The following is a 23,232-nucleotide window of genomic DNA, read 5'->3' on the forward strand; positions in this document are numbered from 1 at the left end:
CCAGTCCACAGCCCTAGACTCCCTGTTAGGTAGGCAGACCAAGGAAATTTCTTACCAGTGGACCTTTACTCCAATGTTTCCTTTCCTTTGATGCAGCCAATATCCTGTCCAACTTTTTGACAATTGCTTCCACCACATCAGGGTCCTTCCATGCCCATTGAACCATAAGGTTAATGAAGAGATCAATGGGTGGTACCACTCAGGACGATGCTGAGCCAGAACCAGAGGCTTCCAAGGACCACAGACTCCTCTGGTAAAGGATTATCAGTGGACCATCCCCTTCTCTGGTTTATCAGTTCAAGGATCTAACTGAAAGTGAAGTTTTCGAAATAGGATCTATGAGAGTCTTCATCTTCATCCCCATGTCTTCAGTGAAAGACTCTGGGGATAGATCAGTGTGCTTCTGCTAGCATGTTTGTTTCTTGTGAACTGGTTCTGGTAGGACAGCAGAAGGTTTCAAAACAGACTAGGAGCTAATGTAGCATGCAGCCTGAGAAACCTGTGAAAACGACTGTCACTATTTGACATGGTGATGAGAAACAGAAGAACAGTCCTGATGGGGTTTGGATGGAACTCAGCTGGATGGAAACATCATCTCCTTTGGCATCAATAAGACCTTTTCAAAAACATCGAAGGTCGAAGATACCATCGGCTCCATAGAGGTCCTCCAATCCTCATTTAGAACATTTATCTTGGCTCAGAATTGATGGGTTTTGACCATGAAGCTGATCTTGGAGCCAAGCTAATGAGGGCCAACATCCCAAGGGGTAGAGATGGTTCTGACAACTTCTTTGTCAGCCCATACCCTTGAAACCCAGCACTAAGCTTCAGCTAAGAATCTCTTGTGGATCCGAACATGCTGGAGCTGAAAGAGGAAGGCAGGCTGCCAGAGTTGAGGTAAACTCGGACTGGCGGCATCGAATAAGGCACTTTTGAACAGGTTGGGTCCAAAGAACATACCGATACCAGACAAGGGACAGGAGGAGTAGCTGGACAAAGGTTTGGTATATTCCCAAGGGACACTACTGAGATAGCCCCAAGCAGGATTCATGTTCTAAGGAACTTCCTCATCATCCTACAGACAACTTGATTGGTTAGGCTCCTGGAAATCTGGGTAGAAGAAACCACCGAATAGAGTCTCAAATAACTCCGGGCTCCTAGAGCATGGGAGAGTAACTGGACAGAGAAGGCAAGGGACAGACCCAAGAAACAGTCTGTTCTGATCAAAGATTTTTTGGACCTAGCCCTGACAGCAGCATCAGACCCGGGGAGCATTTCTTCGGCTTGTCAGGATCTGATTTATCCTTTTCCTATTCTTTTATCTTTTTCTTTTCTTTCTGCTGGTCTTTTGGGTCTCTTTTCCTGCTTGTTGGCTGGAGAAGAGACAGCAGATGACGTAGATGCTGCAGTAATTGCAGAACCTGTCTGTGGAGGTAGAAGGCCCTAAACTATAAGCTTATCCCTACTAGTCTGAAGGGCCCTAGCACTAAAGGAAGTACAAGCTTGACACTGTGTTGAGGTAGACAGCACCCAAACGATACAAGTACAATGTATGTGGATCATTTGGGAGGAGACTGTGTCCACAGTTAGCACACTTTTTAAACCCCTGCCTGTCTGGCATTTTTTCTCAGAGACTATCCAAAATTTTTGCTAACAACAAATACACTCTACAAAAATAGCAATAACAGATGAACTAATAAACATGCACACTATTTTAAAATCTATACGAATATCTATAAAACATACACACACACACGATAAAACACACACACTAATGTAGCAAACTCCTTAAATCACTAATACCTAGAAAAGTAACCAGCTTAACTGCCTATCCTATCAAATAGTGTAAACTGAGAAACAACTAGCAAAAATATACCCTAATCCTAAGCATCTGCAGAGAAAAATCTCCCAGTAGTGGAAGGAGTAAAGAAACAGCTGAAATATGCCACAAAGGATTCGACTTGTAGAAGAGCCCTCATAAGACATGACCAAAGTCTTCAGATGGCAAACGAGATTTGAGGTACTAAGGTGGAGTGGAGGGAATTATGAGTGAGGAGCAAGCTTCAGAGTCAGTGCCAAGGTTGGATATTATAGAAACCAACAAACCATGGTTGAATTGGACGAAATACGCAAAACTGGATCACCTGTTTACCTGAAGCCTGTTGAGGCTGCTTATTCTACTTTTTTGACAAAGCTGGATGAGGCTATAGAAAATCCCTTGGACAATTTGGAAAAGGAGAGCTAAAAATCTTCAAAGATTCCCTGGATCAGCTTGCCCCTTTCATCACAATTTTTGATCAGTTCTGCAGCACAAGGGCCAAACAGCAAATCTCCATCTAATGAAGAATCTAAAATCTCATTTTGCATCACCTGGGAGGTTTTGAGAATGCAGCCAAGCAAACTTCCTTAAAACAATACCAGTGACCATAGCTCTGGAAGAATCAACAGAGTCACATACACGCTACACATAATGAGTAGTGAACTGTGCAGTAGAAGAAACTATGTTATTTAAAACAGATTTTTCTTCACAAGAAGAAGCTGTACATAAAACATTCCTCATACTTTCACACAAAACTTGAACATAAGAGCCTGACAATTCAACATTCTAAAAATTAAAGTTGCAGAAGACTACACTTTTTCCCCATACATATTAATATTTTTTTATCTTTATTACAGTAGGATTGGAATTAACTAAATGCTTAGCAGCAGTGGAATCAAATTCTGAAAATCAAAGTTGCTGAAGAATACATTTTTCCTCATACATATCAATAATTTTCTCATCCTTATTAGAGTAGGATTGAAATTTAAGTGCTTAGCAGCAGTGGAATCAAATAAGGTTACAGCTGCTGGGTCAGGTTTAGGAACCGTGTATAAACATTTAAAAGAATGAAAAACTTTATACATCCTATCTGCCTTTTTAGGGCCAGCCGGATGAGTATCAGAAAAATTGCAGGCAGTAATACGCACATCCTCTGAAGCAGACAGGACAGGAGGAATGGGTGTAAGATTTGGAAAATCAATCTGTACCAAATCATAGCATTTTCTGAGGGACTGAGAAACCTCAAGTGTTCTCCCATGGAAAACACTGGAACATTTCTAGCAATAGTCTTAAGAGAAAGAAAAATACCCACAAGGAGCATCAGAAACTAAGCTCTTCTCTGAGTCTTATCAGAAATCTGAGAACAAATCTCTAAACCTGTCTCTGCATCTTCTTATTCAAATCCAGAATCTTGAATCATTTCAGGAAAAGAGGAATCCCTCTTTTACCAGAAAGTTATTTATAAGAAGAATCAACAGTCTGAATTAACCCCTGACCTAGTCCCAGTAAACTACTTCTATTCAACGAAATTTGAGGAGGACTAGATACATTCTTAGTTTTCGGTTTCTTTTTTTTACAGGAAAAAATGGCCCAAACATGTTACTAATGGAAGTAACTGCTTCCCCAGGGGTGGGTACAGTATTCTGACACAAAAGGGAAACCTTTTATGTTCCCTCTCCCAGGACTGACAATATTGGCTCTCCTTTGTCCACTGAGGGGGATCCCAACAGCCACAGAGGATGTGCCTGACCCCTAATCCATAGTGGTTGTAGGTGCTACACCAGAGGGATCTGGGATAAAAGATGAGTGGTTTGAAGTAAACAAATGGCAACAGCAAACTAACCCATCTGTGGCTGAGGCAAATTGATAGGTTACTTTGAGAGCAAAGGCCATTTCTTTAACTTTTTCTTTTTGTAGCTGGAAGAAGGACCGACCATGGGACCAGTAGTATAATTCCATGGTCAAGCCGTAAATGGTGCCTCTTTCCAGGGGCAAATGTTGGTATATCTACCAGTATACAAAAATTACTTTTTTGAGGAAAAAAACACAGTAAAAAGCACTTTAAAACACAACAGCCCCACAATGTAAAAATAAACAATTTCTCCACAGAAAATGTTTAGTTAGTTTACAGTACTTTTATTCTAACAGAAATAAGTAGACCAATTAAAAGAACATTACCATCTCGAGACAGTCCATTAAATAATACTCATAGCTTTAAAATAACCTTCCTGAAGAGGCAAGTAATACAAAATTAACAAAATTTAAGAAAATAGAAGTTTTTTTTCCCCCCAAAGGGAATTTATCTACTCAGCAAAGAAAAGCACAGAGCTAGTAAGGGAGATGGCTAGAAAGGTGTTTGGTGCGAATCTGGAAAGAGGAAGGAGGACAAGGAGACCTGTTGGTGGAATGAGGAAGTACAGGAAAGTATACAGAGAAAGAGGTTGGCGAAGGAGAAGTGGGATTGTCAGAGAGATGAAGAAAGTAGACAGGAGTATAAGGAGATGTGCATGGCAAAGAGAGAGGTGGCGAAGGCTAAGGATAAGGCGTACAAAGAGTTATATGAAAGGTTGGACACTAAGGAGGGAGAAAAGGACCCGTACCGATTGGTTAGACAGAGGGACCAAGCTAGTACAGATGCGCAAGCAGGTAAAGGTGATAAAGGATAATGAGGGAAATGTACTCACAAGTGAGGAGAGTGTGTTGAGCAGATGGAAAGAGTACTTTGAGGGGCTGATGAATGAAGAGAATGAGAGGGAGAGAAGGTTGGATGATGTGCGGATAGTGAATCATAAAGTGCAGTGGATTAGCAAGGAGGAAGTAAGGATAGCTATGAAGAAGATAAATAATGGAAAGGCTGTTGATCCAAATGACATACTTGTGGAAGCATGGAGGGGTTTAGGTGAAATGGTAGTGGAGTTTTTAACTAGATTGTTTACTGAAATCTTGGAAAGTGAGAGGATACCTGAGGAATGGAGAAAAAGTGTTTTGGTACCGATTTTTAAGAATAAGGGTGATGTGCAGAGCTGTAGTAACTACAGAGGGATTAAATTGATCAGTCATAGCATGAAGTTATGGGAAAGAGTAGTGGAAGCTAGGTTAAGAAGGGAGGTGATGATTAGTGATCAGCAGTATGATTTCAGGCCAGGAAAGAGCACTACAGATGCAATGTTTGCTCTGAGTGTGTTGATAGAGAAGTACAGAGAAAGTCGGAAGGAGTTGCATTGCGCCTTTGTGGACTTAGAGAAAGCATACGGCAGGGTGCCTAGAGTGGAGTTGTGGTATTGTATGAGGAAGTTGGGAGTGTCAGAGAAGTATGTAAGAGTGGTAACAGGATATGTACGAGGGTAGTGCGACAGCGGTGAGGTCTGCGGTGGGAGTGACGGATGCGTTTACGGTGGAGGTGGGATTACATCAAGGATCAGCTCTGAGTCCTTTCTGATTTGCAATGGTGATGGACAGGTTGACAGACGAGATCAGACAGGAGTCCCCGTGGACTGTGATGTTTGCAGATGACATTGTGATCTGTAGTGAGAGTAGGAAACAGGTGGAGGAGACCCTGGAGAGGTGGAGATATACTCTAGAGAGAAGAGGAATGAAGGTCAACAGGACTAAGACAGAATATATGTGTGTGAATGAGAGGGAGGAAAGAGGAATGGTGAGGATGTAGGGAGTAGAGGTGGCGAAGGTGGATGAGTTTAAATACTTGGGATCAACAGTTCAGAGTAATGGTGAGTGTGGAAGAGAGGTGAAGAAGAGAGTACAAGCAGGATGGAGTGGGTGGAGAAGAGTGTCAGGAGTGATTTGTGACAGACGAGTACTAGTAAGAGTGAAAGGGAAGGTCTACAAGAGGGTAGTGAGACCAGCTATGTTATATGGGTTGGAGACAGTGGCACTGACAAAAAGGCAGGAGTCAGAGCTGGAAGTGTCAGAGTTAAAGATGTTAAGATTTGCATTGGGTGTGACGAGGATGAACAGGATTAGGAATAAGTATATTAGAGGGTCAGCCCAGATTGGAAGGTTTGGAGACAAAGCCAGAGAGGAAAGATTACGTTGGTTTGGACATGTGCTGAGAAGGGATGCAGAGTATATTGGGAAAAAATGCTAAGGATGAAGCTGCCAGGTAACAGGAAAAGAGGAAGGCCTAAGATAAGGTTTATGGATATGGTGAGAGAGGACATGCAGGTGGTTGGTGTGACAGAGCAAAATGCAGAGGACAGGAAGAAATGGAAACAGATGATCCACTGTGGTGACCCTAAAAGGAGCAGCCAAAAGACAAAGAAGAAGCAAAGAAAAGCACAAGCTGATCATCGATCCTCAAAAGCTTCAGAGAAGCGTACTCTTCAGTAACAGTAAAGCTCTGAAGGGCTTTGTGCCCAAATTTGTCTTTTGGTCTGCTCAGGTCAAGCTGCTTGATAGTTTGGGCGCATGGAAGGTGCCCTGAAGCTTTGGAAGCTGGTTAGCCGTTGCATCTTTGGCAGGATATATCCCATACAGCTAAGGCTATTGCAGCAGTGATCAATATGAAAACTTCTATGTATTAAGTAATAACACAGAAAACCTATCTTAAATAAAACATAGGTTTAGTCTCAAAAGTTCTATGACAGTAAAATAACGCAATGCCAATCACATCTTACATCTACCCTTCTAATAAGAAAGCAATAAGGCTTCAGGTTGTACAATCTCATCAATATGCAAGGTTTGACTTGGATCAAAGTTCTCTAAAACATGACAATAACCACAAACAACTTAAAATGCATTCCTTTTTAAAAATAGCTGCAATCTACAGGCATGACTATTACCCATATGCTTTAAAAACATAACAGAGGGCTAAATTACTCTGTAGTATAAATGCATAAAACAGACAATTGAAACCATCAAGGAAATTCAAATACATTTTCTCCTGTGCATCAATATGAATGTGAAATAAAATGACACTAAGACTTCACTTTTTCACTTAAAAAAAAAAAAATCAAACAAGTTTAAAAATACATATTTTACATTTTTCTAATATTATCCTGTATTATTCTTGTGCAATAAAACTGTAGTGGGTACACAATGTAACACTTGCTAGTTTGCAGTTGAAATGTAATACCCTAACTCTTCAGTTTCAAAGATGAGCAATACGCACATCAAAACTAAAATTATGATGAAACAAACAAGACTTTTAGACAGACATGCATGTTTTTAGGGGGCGGGGGCTCTCCTGTGCCCCCAAATCCTCTCACACTATCCAGACTAACTCAGTGGTGATACTAACCTGGAAATACTGTGAACTAGTGCTTTTTTTGTCAAAGCCAGGCATTCCCTTTACTCCATAACAATGTAGCCTCAGAACTAGAACACTTAATTAGCGAGTGTATGTGTGTGTGCGCGTTCACAGTGTGGCACATCCCTTCACACAGGGGCCTGTAGAGGTCTTTGCTTATTTGCAAAAGCTATACATGTTTGTGTTTATGTCCTGCACTCCATGGAAAGTGAACAACTAATTCTTAGTACTGATTTACTATGCTTTCCAGCTTTCATCACTTTAAAAGTATGCAAGAGTTTAATTTATTTGGTTTCTGTACAAGTAAACATATTAGCTTTCAGAAAAAAATTACCAGTCTTTTTAACTGCCATGATGTATCTTAATAAAAAGGTTTAACTGTGAAGTACAGTGCTTCCTAAAGACTTTAATATGAGCAGAAGCTGTCTTTCAAAGTTATATGGAAAATAGTATACAGGATACTTAAAACATTTTGTTTTGTAAAGGAAGTTCATTACTTCTATGAAATTAAGTGTATTCTATATGACCACAAATAATATTCACTGTGTCTTTGTTCAGCGCATAATTACTTGCCATCTCTACATCTCATATCTTATATTTTGGCATTCAATATGAAACTTTGTGCCAAACATCCACATTATCATATCCTAATATGCTACTTAATGTGCAGTACAATCTTCAGGTTAACTAAACGTTGCTCTAAATGTTTTTGGGGAAATATTTTTTCCTAGATGAGCTATTACTATTCAGTGTAATTTTGATTCTTCTTTCTCCTTCTGATTAGAACATATCTAAACGATAGCCAGAATAAATGCGTTATAAATACCAAGGAATTTAACTTATTGACAATTAGGAATTCAACATTTCATTATTTTGGAAAGAAAATGGTACCTACAATGGCAACTACTCTGTAAGCATATCTGTCAACCGAAACAGAATATAAAACATCTCAAATTTTATCTGCACTACGATGGCTTCATCCAAACAAAAACAGTCAGCATTTAGGTGTTGCATACATTGAAGAATTTTAGCTACTGGGAACTAGGCATTCAACATTTTTTAAAGATACTGGGCCAAATTCACAAATGCCTACACTAAGTATACACCATTCTGAGTGAACAGACAACACAAGCATAACTTGCATCTTCTTCCTCCTAATTTTAGTTTTCATACTGATTTTCTTGCAACCTTAAATATCGAGGCAAATTCATAAAGGTTACCAAAAAGTGTAGACTGTGTGTTCACTTACTGTAATCTTTCTGAGGGACTCGAAAGCACAAGCAATATGGTAGGGATGATCACTAAGTTTAGGCGTTAATGAATCTGGCCAATTAAGTAAAATAGCTAATTTCTATGCATCACTGTCAAAAATGTAATATTAATGACAGTTTTTTTTCTATTTTTCCAGAAAAAGAACATTAAAAAGTTAAAGGACTGGAAAACACAAAAGTTTTCATGGAATTTTAGGTCAGAACATTGGATTGACTCACAATGTTTTTTTTCTTACTTGTACTATTCATTAAACTGTTTGTTTACTCCATGTTCTATACTTAGATTCTGTTTTGATTATATATGGATGACTACAGATGGTCTAAAAATTATGATACACTCGTGGTGATAACCTGAAATTACACATGATAATCACAGAATATCTTGGAATTAAAGCTCATGAAAACTGAAATTTACTTTTATTACTAACAGTTAATCAGTGTCCCAATAATAAATTTCAACATATTAAAAAATACATGCTGACACATAATTGTGGATATTAAAATTACTTAATAGAACACTGCAGTATGAATCAAGTAAATAAGCTGAAATAATTAAATATTTATATAAGGGAAAGCTCTAGTATATCAAGGTTGAGCACTTACAATCATGGCTAATAATACAAGTCTTAAATGCATTGTTCAGAAATAACACCCACATTTACCAAAAAAAAAAACTCACCTATTTAAAGCAGTTGATAATGGAAGGGTTACATTAGGTGGCACAGATGCATGAGAAAGAGAGCTGGGATTTGGAGTCACTGTAACTGGTGGTTGTATAACTCCATTTAAAGCACCTACAATTCCATTGATTGCCAACTGGTTACCTGGCAAAGCTCCAATTAATCCACCCACACCAGGCACTGCTGGAATGGTAGATGTTGCAGTCTGCATACCACTATTTATTGTTCCTACTGTCACACCATTGACCTGCTGAACTCCTGTGACCCCTGATTCTTGCTGTGCTGGGCTCTGCCCAGTAGGGGGTGGGGTAGAAAGTACTGATGAACTGCTGGTGCTCTGTCGACTTGATGTTAAATCCTACACAACAGAAAAGCAATTGAAGCATGTAAAAATATAAACATGTAAGACTGAGAATCACACAGATCAAGGAATGCATAAAAGCATCACTACTGCTATGGTTTGAGCCAAAGTAAAATGGAAGATCAAGTCATATAACTTGTGCACATTATAACAGCATCTGATTTATGCTTAATTTCTTACAACCTTAAAATATAACCTTATAAGCAACTGAATAATACATTCTTTAATGAAACATTGGATACACTTAGCTAACCAATTTCAAAGTTCTTCCAAATTATGATCTCAGAAAACAACACTGGCAATCATGAATAAAACAATATCTTGGAAAATATAAAACTGACTTTTCGGTTCAGGTGCTTATAAAAGTGAGGTAAGACAGGAAACTACAGCTAATAAAGCCAAGTATTATAACTGTAACACTATGAATCTGTCCCTGTAATAGGGTCTCAAGACTGCTTTGTATGATTACACTTCGGTTCGGTGCTTTAATTTCACAAAATGAAAAATCACCTGAGTTGCAGGAGGAAGTGAATATTCTGGCAAAAAACTTGCGCTTAGATGTGGACTCTTACTGTTACTCAGTGAATCCGTGCTTGGCACTAAACAAAGAAACATGCAGACATTACTCTACTGTACTATTCATAACTGCTACACTTCACTTGTTTTGACATTCCACTTCCTAAGAAGACTTTCAGAGTTAGTAGATTTTTAACCACAATTTAAAAACTTATTAGGGATGTTAAAATGTACTGTAGTGTAGTATATTTTCTGCAGAAACTCAAATGTAAAACCTGAAGACCTACATATTATGGTATCAACGAAGCGAGAAATATGTAATTGATACATACAGAAAAGTGCAAATGACATTTGTGCAGAAATACGAATGTGAACAAGTCTAACATTTGTAGACCTACAAAACACAGTAGTGACACCAACATATATGTGGCTTCTAAAATGAGAAAATTGCAGCATACAATGTATGTATTAATACATATGTGCAAATGACGCAGCAATGTCTGTTTACTGCATATACTATCTGCACTATATTTAACTGCAGTCTCAAGAAAATGGATTACAGAAGACAAAATGTTACTGGCTGTTGTAAAACAAAAAGCTTGAACAGCAAAAAATACATAGGTACTCAAGTTATTCTAGTCAACAGCTGCAGGTATCTATGCATTTACTGTCTTTTCAGATGAACACAAATAAAAACATGCACTAGTATAAAAAAAAATGTATACTACATCATAAAATGTAAAAACTGTACCAAGCTGTTTCTTACCAGCATGTGATGAAAATGCCTGCACTTGTGGAGATGGACAGGGATTTGAAGTTAAGGTTGGAAAAGGAATAGAAAGCTGAGCATTTAACAGCTGGAGGCGCTCCTTCTTTGCTGTCAGGATCTTGATCTGTTCCTCTAAACGTCGATTTTCATTCTGAAGCTGGTGTACGGACTTCAGTATTCCCAGGACTAGAAACAACAGCACATATATGATACACACACACCCAAATGTGACAGTCAAAATACACAGATTCTGGGGTAACAATTTATCATTTCTAAGACACATGACAGAACATAAAATATACACAATAATCAAAGAATATCTTGGAATTAATCTTTTCTATATATTTACTGAAGAAAATGGCAGACAAGCCACAATAGAAATTAAATATCGCTATACGATAATTTTACTAAATGTTAATGAATAAAAACACGTAACAATAAACTTACCGATCAATACAAAGTACATAAAATGTTCTCAGTTTACAGCAAAGCACATAAGTGCTAATTTAACTGAACTAGATGAGGAAAGACAAATAAAAGCAACAATGAAAAAATAATGGAGAGAGAGAGAGACTGTCTCATGTCATATAAACAAGAAAGGCTGAATATGCAACTTAGGGTAAAGTGGGATGGTTTCTGGAAATAAACAACTAAACTATCAGTTGTGCCTATTGCAGTGCTTGCATGCAGTCTTACTGATATGATTTAAATAAATGGATTTGGTAAACTTTGCCCAACTGCTTCCCTTAAAACTTTCAAACAAAGAGGGTCCTGCAACAAGCAGTAAAAAAGAAAAAGAAAATGGGTAGATGTCACCAAGTGCTAGAAAAAAATACCGGATTGCAAATAAGAAAATCACCACTGGCAACATGGCATAAGTTGTCTGCACTCACAACTACAAGTGGCCCAATATGCAACCCAAAAAAAATGTTAAGTAACGCGGAGCCACAGGCTGGGCTACCTTGAGATTTTAAGGATCATCATATACATGATTCGTACAATTAGCAGACATAAAGCACCCAAATTATGGTGGTGTGATTGCCTCCTTGACTAAACAAAATATCACACCATCACATATTTGATTTAAGGAACATTTTACAGTTCATTGGCTTATTCAACTTATTTTTAAGGATGCAAGATGTCACTGCAATAACAGGATATGGAGGGGGGGAATAATAAAAAGGATTGCTGCTTGCAGAATGCCACCACTAAGCCATCATATGGCTTAACCATTTATCTAACTAATCATAACTGCTCTGTTTGGAGTCCTACTTTTGAATCACTATTTAGTGTTAAATGCAAGCCAAGCTATTCATTATTGTTTCAGAATCCCACTCAAAAAGCAACACTGAGGGACATTTTAAAGATACTTCTGACATTTACAGGCAAGTCACTGCAAATCACAGAAAAGTACTTTCTGTAACCCATCTTATCCACATCTCTTTATGAGTGACAAGGTTTGATAGAATGCCTCAGGAAATGCATATGCACTTGCTTTTCCCCTGCAGTATGAACACGTCTGCAGAGGTGAGAACAGTCAAATGGCTTTAATCATCACCAGAGCACATAAAACAGCACTGTACAGAAATACAATATAATTTCAACTCCCATTTAGTATTACTAGTTAAACTAAATGAGTATTTTAAACAACCAAGAGGTGACTTCAGTTTAGAAAGCCAAGCCCTGTACTACTCAATACATTTACAACAAAATATATTATGACATTGCATGCAAAAATATTAAAAAAAAATAGCAGTACAATTTACAGAAGGAAAGTGTGAAACCAAATTGGAACAGTACACTACTACAGTTGGACACATAATAATGGTCTGATAGTACTATACAGATGAAAAAGTACACTCACTGATTTTTTTACAAATGTATAAAGAAAAACAATGACAAACCCAACTGCTATTTTAAAGTGTTTGCAAAAAATGCAGTGGTCATATATGGGTATACATATTTTTTCAGGATCTATGAGTAATCATTTTTTAAAACGTACAATTTGTTTCATATGACCTTTAGACCTACAGCTGATGCTCTACCAATGTATTTCCATCTGGTCATTTCCCAAGGATTTAGTTTTTTTCCCTCTTTTTTAACAGTATACAAAAGGACACTTGGTGTGCCCAAATGAGATGCAATGAGACTTGGCTAAACCTGTCCTCCAGCTATCATGTTTAAAGGATTATCCCTGCATGCATTTCCTCATAATTAGCATTTTCATCGGCCTGCCATTCATAAAATCCTAACTCGAGGGATGATTTATTTACTGCAAACAAGCTGATCAGTTTGTTAAATTAAGAAAGAAGGCCAGAAGCTGTCATTTGCAACTTATATTTATCTTACAATGTGAAAAAGATAATGAATGAAAAATGTTACTCTCCATATACCATGTAAGTTGAGATCTTTCAAAACCCTGAATGAAAAGTGCCTTCCTCAGGATACCACGATAATGGAACAATATGATGTAAAATAAATGATGTTCAATTTCCCCTTGCACAAATGGAAAACTTCATTAATTAAACAAATGACCATACTTCAGATATAGAAGTATATAACATGGAGCAATGCCACACCGTACAAATGTACCTGTTAAATTAAAATCATGCTAAACAACTGGTATTTTGACTGCAACTAAAGCAATGAACACAGCACTTCAATACACAAATGATTCAGCGCTGCTTGCTATAAAATACCAAGGTGTACCTACATTTAATCCTGAGCTATTATCATTTAATCAAACTGACATTAAGCTTTTTGTAAAATGCCACTAAAATTAATTCAAATATACTTTAGAGCAATGTACAGAATAAGCTGAAAAATAAAAATTATACTTTTAAAAATTGCTTTGCAAACTTTAAAGCAAAACATCATATTTGTACTTGCATGTGTTTCAGTCTGCAGAAAGAATTACATTTTGTTATCCAATGATAATATACAAAGAAAAATTAAAATTCACACTTATTTCCAAAGTCACGTAAAAGCTTACTGTCACTAGGAGTGCCTTGTTCCAGCAAAAACTGCTGTCCTTCATTCCACTGTCTCTCCAAAAACTGATCTATGCTGGTTGCTACCAGAGGCAGGTTCTCCAAGCCACTGCTGCTTGAATGATCATAGCGAATCTGTAAGCTGCTTACAGGAGAGCTGCTGAAAAGGTTATTCCCATGTTTAGTAAAGAAAATGGAAACAATCATGAGTGTCCACAGTTATTATGCATCATGCCAGAAAATAATAAAAGCCACATTACTGAATTAACCTCTAACCCTTTACTCAATTTTGTAGTAGAAATATAAAGTAATCTATATTCAGTCAGACCTACATAAGTGCTATTAATACTTTAATGTACCAACACAAACTGTTAGCTGCAACAACAAAATTTAGGGATACAAGTAATTCATAAAAACCCTAACGTGCACAGATGTCAAAATATGTCTTCTTCAGCAGTAAAGAGAAGTATTACTCATAGTTCCCCATACCTAATAATTTTTTTTAAAGTACTATCCTAACTGAATGGGCATTCATTAGAGGTTTAATTTTTAAACCATCAACTAATCCAGACATTACAGATAAAATAAAAACATTTCCTTTCCCTAGATTCTGGAATGTAAACAATGCTTACCATGGTGACAGGCTTCCTCTTGGTGAACTGCTCCTACCAACAAGGGCATGGCTACTGTCTCCTAGTTCTTGATCTGAAATGCAAATTCACCTTGACTAGTAAAACAGCTCGCTCAATGTTTAAAGTTGCAAGAAACTTTTTTTTTCTTTCTTTTTAATATGTTTCAATAAACAACCAGTAATGACATGTAACATCGCTAAAGAAATGTAAGCCAAGAACAAACCAAGCAGCATATTCATTGTACATTCTTACCATCTCGCCAGCATCACCACTTGTGATCTTTAAAACATCAGCAATTAAACACAGCTGTGTTCAAGCTGAACTGCAAGCTTCTTTGTTTCATAATAATACGATTCATTTTGTGACTTTTTACAAAATACAATACACAGCAAATCTGGTTAGTTTATGTGCTGTCCTTCCAAGCAAATTTCCAGAAAATATTAATTCATTTTTAAACATTAAATGCCTAGTAAAACCACTACTGACATGCAACATGAAGCCAATAAGCTTTACTTTACATGTGCTTCGTATGTTGCAGCAATGCAACACAGTGCAGTAACCTGTTTCACAGCCACAAAGTAACAACAAGAAAAAGCTAAGGCTGTTGCTCATTAAGCTTACAAAACATTTCTAGCCTAGAAGGGATTAAAAGGGTTACATTCCCTAGGGCTTCTCTATAAAATAACAACCCTATATGGCCCCTTCAAGGGGTTGTCCTTCACTTACTCTGAGTCATGTGACCTTCTGACCTCTTGTAGGGGAAAGACAAGCCTGATTCATTCTTGGTAAATTGCTTAGCTTGCTCCCCTCCCCCACAACAGGCATGGCTACTTGGACATGTCAACAAATCCTTATAGATGGAATGAAACAAAGCAAATCCAGTATCTCATTAAAACTGTGAAAGAATTCTGTGCCACAAACAGTACTCAGCTAGTATTTATAACCTTACAGAAACAGAATATGTTGCTTCTTACATAAATTACTTTGCAGCATGTTAACATTTGCTCCATGCAAAGTTTTTATCTAATACAGTTTTATGAACTATGCAAATTGAGCTTTAGCAATTCATGACAAAACACTGTGTTGTGATACTTCCACTGCAGAGATCTACGAGAATTGAACACATCAATCACAAAAGCCACAGGAGAGACTGTTGCATTCCAGCCTGCTGATGGCTGCGCTCAAACATTTACATTTCAGACAGTTAAAAATGTACACAGTTACTCTGCCAAACAGAAGCGCATTTACTTCCAACTGCGTTTCTTTTGGCTAAAAAAAAACTGCAGTAACAATATTGCAGAGTAATGTGTTCCCTTCTCCCACCCCACCCCCCCTTACAAGGAGCTCACATAAAAAAAAAATTAAATCACTCATTTTCAACAGCTGAGAAAAAAACAAAAACAAACAAAAAAAAAACTGTACCTGCTTGACTGTTTTCAGACTGAGACATTAGGGTTGTCACTGTTGAGCTGGGATTCAGATGACTGCCAAGCACGTGAGAAGTTACACTAACAGAAGATGCAGGGGAAGAACTTGCCTAAAATAAACGTTTAAAAAAAAAAAAAAGAAAAAAAAATGCATTACAACTCAGTACATATCAGACAACTGTCATTCATATATGTCACAGAACATCTTTTAAAAAAATACAAATTCTGAAATCTTCTTGCTGCACATTTTTTTTTTATTGTTTTAGCAACAAAGTTTAACATGCTAAAGGGCATGTAATGCACAGTAAAACAAGTGTGTGTATGTGTACACATATTACACATACACCTATTATATATGGGTCAGCTTTAGACTGTCGAGTTTACAGATCACCAAACCACAAAAGAACGACACCACTACACCGAAACACGCCACCCCTGCAACCCCCACAAATTATATATACCAACTCAGAGATAGCACTCCAGTGAGAAAAAGGGCATATGTCCCGATCTTCACTGTACCACGATCTCCAATTAGAATATAGCAGCACTTTGTCTTTCAGCTGTTCCCGTTAGGGGTCGCCACAGTGGATCATCTGTTTCCATTTCTTCCTGTCCTCTGCATCTTGCTCTGTCACACCAACCGCCTGCATTTCCTCTCCCACCGCATCCATAAACCTTATCTTAGTCCTTCCTCTTTTCCTGTTACCTGGCAGCAGCATGCTAGCATCCTTTTCCCAATATACCCAGCATCCCTCCTCAGCACGTCTAAACCAAAGCAATACTGCCTCTTTGGCTTTGTCTCCAAACTGTCCAACCTGAGCTGACCCTCTAATATACTGATTTCTAATCTTGTCCATCCTTGTCACACCCAAAGCAAATCTTAACATCTTTAACTCTGCCACGTCCAGCTCCGACACCTGCCTTTTTGTCAGTGCCACTGTCTCCAACCCATACAACATAGCTAGTCTCACTACTGTCTTGTATACCTTCCCTTTCACTCTTACTGGTAGCAGTCTGTCACAAATCACTCCTGACACTCTTCTCTACCCACTCCACCCTTCCTGTACTCCCTTCTTCACCTCTCTTCCACACTCACCATTACTCTGAACTGCTGATCCCAAGTATTTAAACTCATCCACCTTCACCAACAATACTCCCTGCATCCTCACCATTCCTCTACCCTCCCTCTCATTCACACACATATATTCTGTCTTAGTTCTGCTGACCTTCATTCCTCTTCTCTCTAGAGCATATTCCCACCTCTCCAGGGTCTCCTCAACCTGTTCCTTACTCTCACTACAGATCACAATGTCATCCGGAAACATCATAGTCCACATGGACTCCTGTCTGATCTCATCTGTCAACCTGTCCATCACCACTGCAACAACACAGAACACAGGAGCACTGTAAAAATGATTTACCACATTAAACATATACTTCTCCAACATAAGGAAAACATTACCTCTCCCAGACTGCAATCATTCCTAAGCATCATCAGCAAAACCGTAACACACCCTCCATGCTGTACAAGTGGTACGATGTACCAGAAGTTACATAAACACTGCATACTTGAAGCTTCACGTAAAACAGTTCGATTAAACATCGGCAAAGTACAACTTCGCACAAATGGATTTTCAGTGTAGTGGTGTTCTTTTGTGGTTCGGTGATCTGTAAATTCGACAATCTAAAGTAGACCTATATATATATATATATACATACATATATATATATGTGTGTGTGTGTGTGTGTGTGTGTGTGTGTATATATGTGTGTGTATATATATATATATATATATATATATATATATATGTATATATATATATATATATATATATATATATATATATATATATATATGTACACACACACACACACACACACACACACACATATATATATATAGAGAGAGAGAGAGCGAGCGAGAGAGAAAGAGAGGGTGAAAGTGTAAACCAGATACACAGCTACCTAAGACTAAGTCAGCCTGACAATATTTGATAAAATTTACACTGTATTAATGAAATTGTTAAATTGACTTTTTAATGCTTGGCAATTTCTACATTTAATCACTACAATCACATATTTAACTTTCAGAAGTTTCACATTAAAAAAAGTTAACACGTACTTGTTTGTTGCTATCTAGTTTCCATTATTAGTCATTTATACTCAAACTCTTCATGGTATGAATTACAGCTAGCAAAGAATGTTTATCACAGTGAAGCTTCAAAAAACTCCAGTAGTCACAATCCCTTTTTCTTGTCTTGAATATTAAAGGCTGAAAACATATATTATATATTCCACACTGACTTAATTTAAGACTATGCAGAACAAAAATAGATTATTTGCACTGCTGAAAAGCAAACACTAGCAAAAGCTTTCAGGCAACAGGGAGAAGAAATGAAAGTCTTGTAGAAGTGGTATAATTTAACACTGCATTACTACATAAAAAGCTCTATGAGCACTGTATCTCATTTAAAAGGATAAAAAGGTACTCCCAAAATTTACTTTGTTTATAGTTATTGTATGTTAACTATGTATGAAGACTAGTCCAAAGGTCCTATCTGTCCCAAAGTTCCCTGGCTCAGGCTACATGGCACACTGACAACATACAGAGTAATAGGACATTACACAACTAATCAGATATCATCATATTCAAAGTATTTAATGGAAATCCGATTACTTAATCCATGCACTACTTGAATACTGTGATTCACAACCAAATCAGTATATGATAAATCTCATTAAGGACTTTTCAAGAATGTGTGTGAAAACAGCATAAAGTGCATATAATCCAACAGTTGTAACCAGCACACCATTGCGGAAGCCACATTTACACTAACAGGCAAACAAAGCTGACTACGAGTAGAATGTCAAGCCCAGCAGTGAGAACTGGCAGCAAATTCTAAACAGAGTATTGCACTGCTGCTCCAAGGGATGTCTGTGGTGTGACTGACAAATTACTACACTCACTCCTGGCCACAGGCTATAAATGCACTCAATGCAGCACCTGAATGTGGTGAAATGTATGAAGAAATGATTTCCTAAACAGGGAGTTATTTTGCTCTACCTTTTTAAAAATCTCTAAATAACCAACTAGCACACAGATTACTTAGAGCAACTTTATTCTATAGGACGATTTACACAAATGTTGCTCATACTTTGTACTGTAACTACTTTCTTTTAATACAGCAGTTCTTAGTTTTTTTTTTTTTTTTTGAGAAATCAATCTCAGATATAATAAGGTACACCAGTTCTAACCACAAATCAACAACATGCTCCTCCAAAGTGATAATATCAGTCTGGAAGGGTGCCACCATGACATAGGACCATACCTCTCAGCCTCTTAGCACAAGAAACCTGGACAAATCCAAAATTAATGGGAGACAAAAGCCCAAAAATAGGGACATTTTCTTAACATTGCTCTTATAAACTGAAAATATTACTAGAATAAAAGATTTTATGTTGCTTTGCATTTTCAGAAGGATATGAAGTCTGAAACGCAAAGGTCTGTCATTATTTAGTAACTTGAATCCTAGGTGATTAACCAAAAAACTAATTTTGAGGAACAGACCAAAAATATGAGTAAAAAATCTGGCCATTCTGCAAAAATCAGGACAGCTGAGAGCTACGCATAGGATCATCTAACAGTACAATGAGGGCTAAACCACTAAAATATAGACCTGATTCAGATCACCAAACATGGTTTGCACTACTACAGTGAGAAAACAGTGCAAGAGAAAATATTTACCTACAGAAAAGTAGTTCCACTATGACCAAATTCCAGTTTGTCACCAGAGGGCAGTGTAACATTTATAGTTACTTTTACAATACTATCACCTTTCCCTTTTTATGTGGCCAGTTCAGCACACATGCTATTGCCTGACTACACAGCTGTTCACAAGCAGGTTATTTGTTTTCATGTAACTTCACAACATACATACTATCAATGATTTTATACACATACATGCATACATATTTATATATCTATCTACATACGCAAATTTAATGTACACACATAAGTACAAAGTTTTTTAAATGGTGCCTAAACAGCCCAAGGTGCAAGCTTCTGGTTCAGGAAGACCACTGTAGACTGGACTGGAACATAACAATGAAACACTGTAGCAACTATTAGTCCTTCCACAAATATTTAAGGGGGTCAAGAATGTTCACCAGTTTTGTCTACAAATGTTTATGGACTTTGAGAAGGACCATGTAACCATGAATGCATGTATGACTGTACTTCAGAACTGCTAACGTAGGACAGGTTCCAGGGGATGCATCATGACAGTCACCATCAGCACCAGTATTTGAGGAGTCAAGAGTTGTAGGCTGTCCTTCTGGCATATGTCAAATCTGTTCACAGTGGATGTAGGATTCTGTGAATGTGGTGCTGTATTTCTCTCCTCTAGTCACGATTTTCCTGGACAGGATATCAAAGTGCAGCCAAGATCCAGGACAGTATACAGTATGGGCATATGACAACTGCATTTTGCACTTTGCAGATGATGCTGCTCTCTTAACCTCAAATGACTGGACTGTGTGAACTAGCTGGGATGAAAATATGTATTTCCAAATCACATGTCATGGTTGCCTCCTGGAAGGCAATACAGTAAACTCTACAGGTGAGAGGAGGAGAAAAATCTAGATCACGTGAAATAGTTTACATATTCTGGGGTGTCGTTTATGAGAGACGGAAGAGGGTAATAAGTACACTAGTACTTGGTGCAGAAATGGAGCGTTACAAACATTGTTCTGGTTTGTGGAGAGGAAGGGAGAGATGAATCATACAGGTGAAACTCTCCATCTACTGGTCCATTTATGTCTCCATCGTTATCTATAATCATAAGCTTTGGGTAGTGGCTAATAGGGTGATATGTGGAAACAAGAAATATGAATGAGTTTCATTTCAGGGTAATTGGGTTCACTAGTGATTGTGTAGAATACTGGACCTTGCATAAATGTGGATCTAGAATACAGAGTGGCATCTTTATGCAGGATCTAGTGTTTTCCTGTAGTGAACTGCCGTAGGAGCTACACAGAGACTTGGCTACATGATAAGAAAGAGGTCACTGCTTCAGCTACATTAGTAACGAGGGAGCTGCTAACTCACCTCCTTAACTTTCCCAACAGTAATATTTTTTTAAGGAGGAGAATGGAGTCCTCCTTAACCCCTAAAACTTTTTTAAAGCAGTGTCGGGGAGAGGCATTGACAGGTGACAGCCTCTCCCTTGCAAATTAAATTAACCAACCCCCCCAACAATCTTTAAGATTGTTACAGCCGCAATAGTAGTGAAACTACTCTACATCCATAACACTGTGAGGGCTATGCAAATGCACTAGTGAAGACCAATTTTCAACATTAATGCCGGTTTTCTCTCTATGGAAAACTTGAGGAGCACTGCAATCTGAGGTTCTCAATGTTCAGCTACTGCTATTCCATGCAAACAAGAAACAGCTGAGGTGTGAAATGATGTATGATTTTCACCCCCTCCTATGAGTGCTTCTCCTGGAATGTGTACCAGGCATAGCTCCACTGGTAGGAAGTCACTATGCTCGCGAACTGCATCTCTCAGCCTGCATAAAACACTTAGTATTCCTACACAACCTTAAGACTGCTTCTAAGGATAAGGAAGTCTGGTCTATTTTGCTCTGCTTTCCACCACACTGATCCTTCAGAAAGACAACGAGTTTAGAAAATGATGATGATGGTTATGATGACAGCTAAACAGCTGCAGTCTGCAACAGCATCAACCATCTTATTCCGACATTCCGTTCATGGAGTCAGGGTGTCAAGTCACCAGTGACTATCACCTACAGCCAATATTCATATTGCTGTGTAGTTAGCACTGCAACAGAACAAGGCAGTCATCTCGTTAAAAAAAATTATGTAAAGTCCAAATTATATTCTAGAATATTCTGTACTTATTCTAAGTAATTTACATAAGCTTGACACACTTGCTGTTAGGTTTGTTTTTTAGTCTAAGTTTACATCAAATTTCTGTTACACTGCAATAAACTCTATAAACTCTGGCATCACATTTGGCTGCCTTTAAAAAAACTATGTCGTCAAGATGAACTCATCTAGAATGGCGATTATTCATAAGATGAATAATAACAGGGAAGTAGTCAAATGCAGTGCTGCTGACTCATACAGGCTGAAGTTTTATAGTGGTCAAGAACTAAGCTACAACATTCTTTTTTGATCAGACAGCAATGAGGGAAATGTTGCTGTTATTAATAATGGAAGTATCTGAGCAGTGGCTGTGTTGATCCAGAACAAAGTACAGTTACACAAGTCTACTTACCTGTAAAAGTAGATGCTCAAATTAAACACTGCCTCAGTGGCATATGGGTTCTGTGCCTACACGCAAACCCACACCGACAGATTTCCAGAGCTCAGAATCCCCCCCCCAATCTGACTCTCTGTGTTAGGGGATTGGCTAAGCTTGTCCCATCAGAGGAAGTCAGCTGTTCAGACAAAGAATAGAGGAGGATGAAGATCAGAAGCAAGAACTGCATGAATCTAATCAATTCACTGCAACAAAACACCAACATAAACAACCAAAGCCAAACAACAACATAAGATTGGACACCATCAAACTATAATGCGAGCACCTATTGTTATAGGTAAGTAGGACTTGTGTAACTGTACTATGTTTATCATTCACACTGTTCAGTGGCATATGGCTAGACTGCCAAAGCTTACCCTGCTTGAGAGTTAGGAAGGATAAGGATCCAGGAGCCCCTGTTGAATTGCGCTTGCAAAGCCTACTCTGGAGCGTAAGAAAGAATCTAGTTTGCAGTGCTTTGCATAGGTATGAACATAGGACCAGGATGCTGCCTATAGAATGCTTCTATGGTCCACTTTTTTCCAATATATCATGGTCGAGGATAAGGCTCTGGGGATGTGCCTTAACCTTGCCTAGAATTGATTTACCAAGGTGGGTGTAAAAAGGTCACACAGATAACCAACTGGTTAAAAAACACAAAAAGAAAAATCTAGCAAAGCTAGACTTCTGTGTGATACCTTAAACCTCTTGCATCAGAGGCCTCATGGGATATATGCAAATCACCCCTTAAGGATAACAGGTGTTTCAGCTAAATGACAATTCTGAATGCCCATGACTTTTACTTTTATTTTTAAGTCTATTTATAGAGAATTTCAGGCCATTAAAACCAAACCGCTCTAGCTGTGGACATGGATGTTTCTACCTTCTTATAACATCATCAGCACAGCATGAGAGAAATGTTTGACCTTTGGAAACACAGGGTTGTCATACCCAGCTGATGTCCATAAACATTAGGGTGTCTACAAAATATCCCAACTAACAAACTAAAACAAAGAGTACAAAGGTCACAGATAACCAACTGGTTAAAAAACACAAAGAAAAATCTACCAAAGCTAGACTTCTGTGTGATACCTTAAACCTCTTGCATCAGAGGCCTCATGGGATATATGCAAATCACCCTTTAAGGATATCAGGTGTTTCAGCTAAATTGCAAT

At 38.0% G+C, this 23,232-nt stretch overlaps 1 protein-coding gene across 1 annotated transcript in view; it reads right to left on the reverse strand.

Annotated features, from left to right (window-relative positions):
• The window catches only part of MLLT10 (MLLT10 histone lysine methyltransferase DOT1L cofactor), a 2,165,838-nt gene that overhangs the window by 210,955 nt on the left and 1,931,651 nt on the right, over nucleotides 1–23,232 (reverse strand). The window contains exons 7-12 of the mRNA XM_044065494.1: nucleotides 15,727–15,841; nucleotides 14,305–14,377; nucleotides 13,675–13,832; nucleotides 10,680–10,868; nucleotides 9,908–9,996; nucleotides 9,036–9,394 (exon numbers count right to left, since the gene is read on the reverse strand). Coding sequence (XP_043921429.1) covers nucleotides 9,036–9,394; nucleotides 9,908–9,996; nucleotides 10,680–10,868; nucleotides 13,675–13,832; nucleotides 14,305–14,377; nucleotides 15,727–15,841 — 983 coding nt within the window. The remainder of the gene's footprint in view (nucleotides 1–9,035; nucleotides 9,395–9,907; nucleotides 9,997–10,679; nucleotides 10,869–13,674; nucleotides 13,833–14,304; nucleotides 14,378–15,726; nucleotides 15,842–23,232) is intronic.

This window comes from Protopterus annectens, chromosome 3.part0 (assembly GCF_019279795.1).
Source record: "Protopterus annectens isolate FY-2018-M chromosome 3.part0, PAN1.0, whole genome shotgun sequence".
Lineage (NCBI taxonomy): Eukaryota > Metazoa > Chordata > Ceratodontiformes > Protopteridae > Protopterus > Protopterus annectens.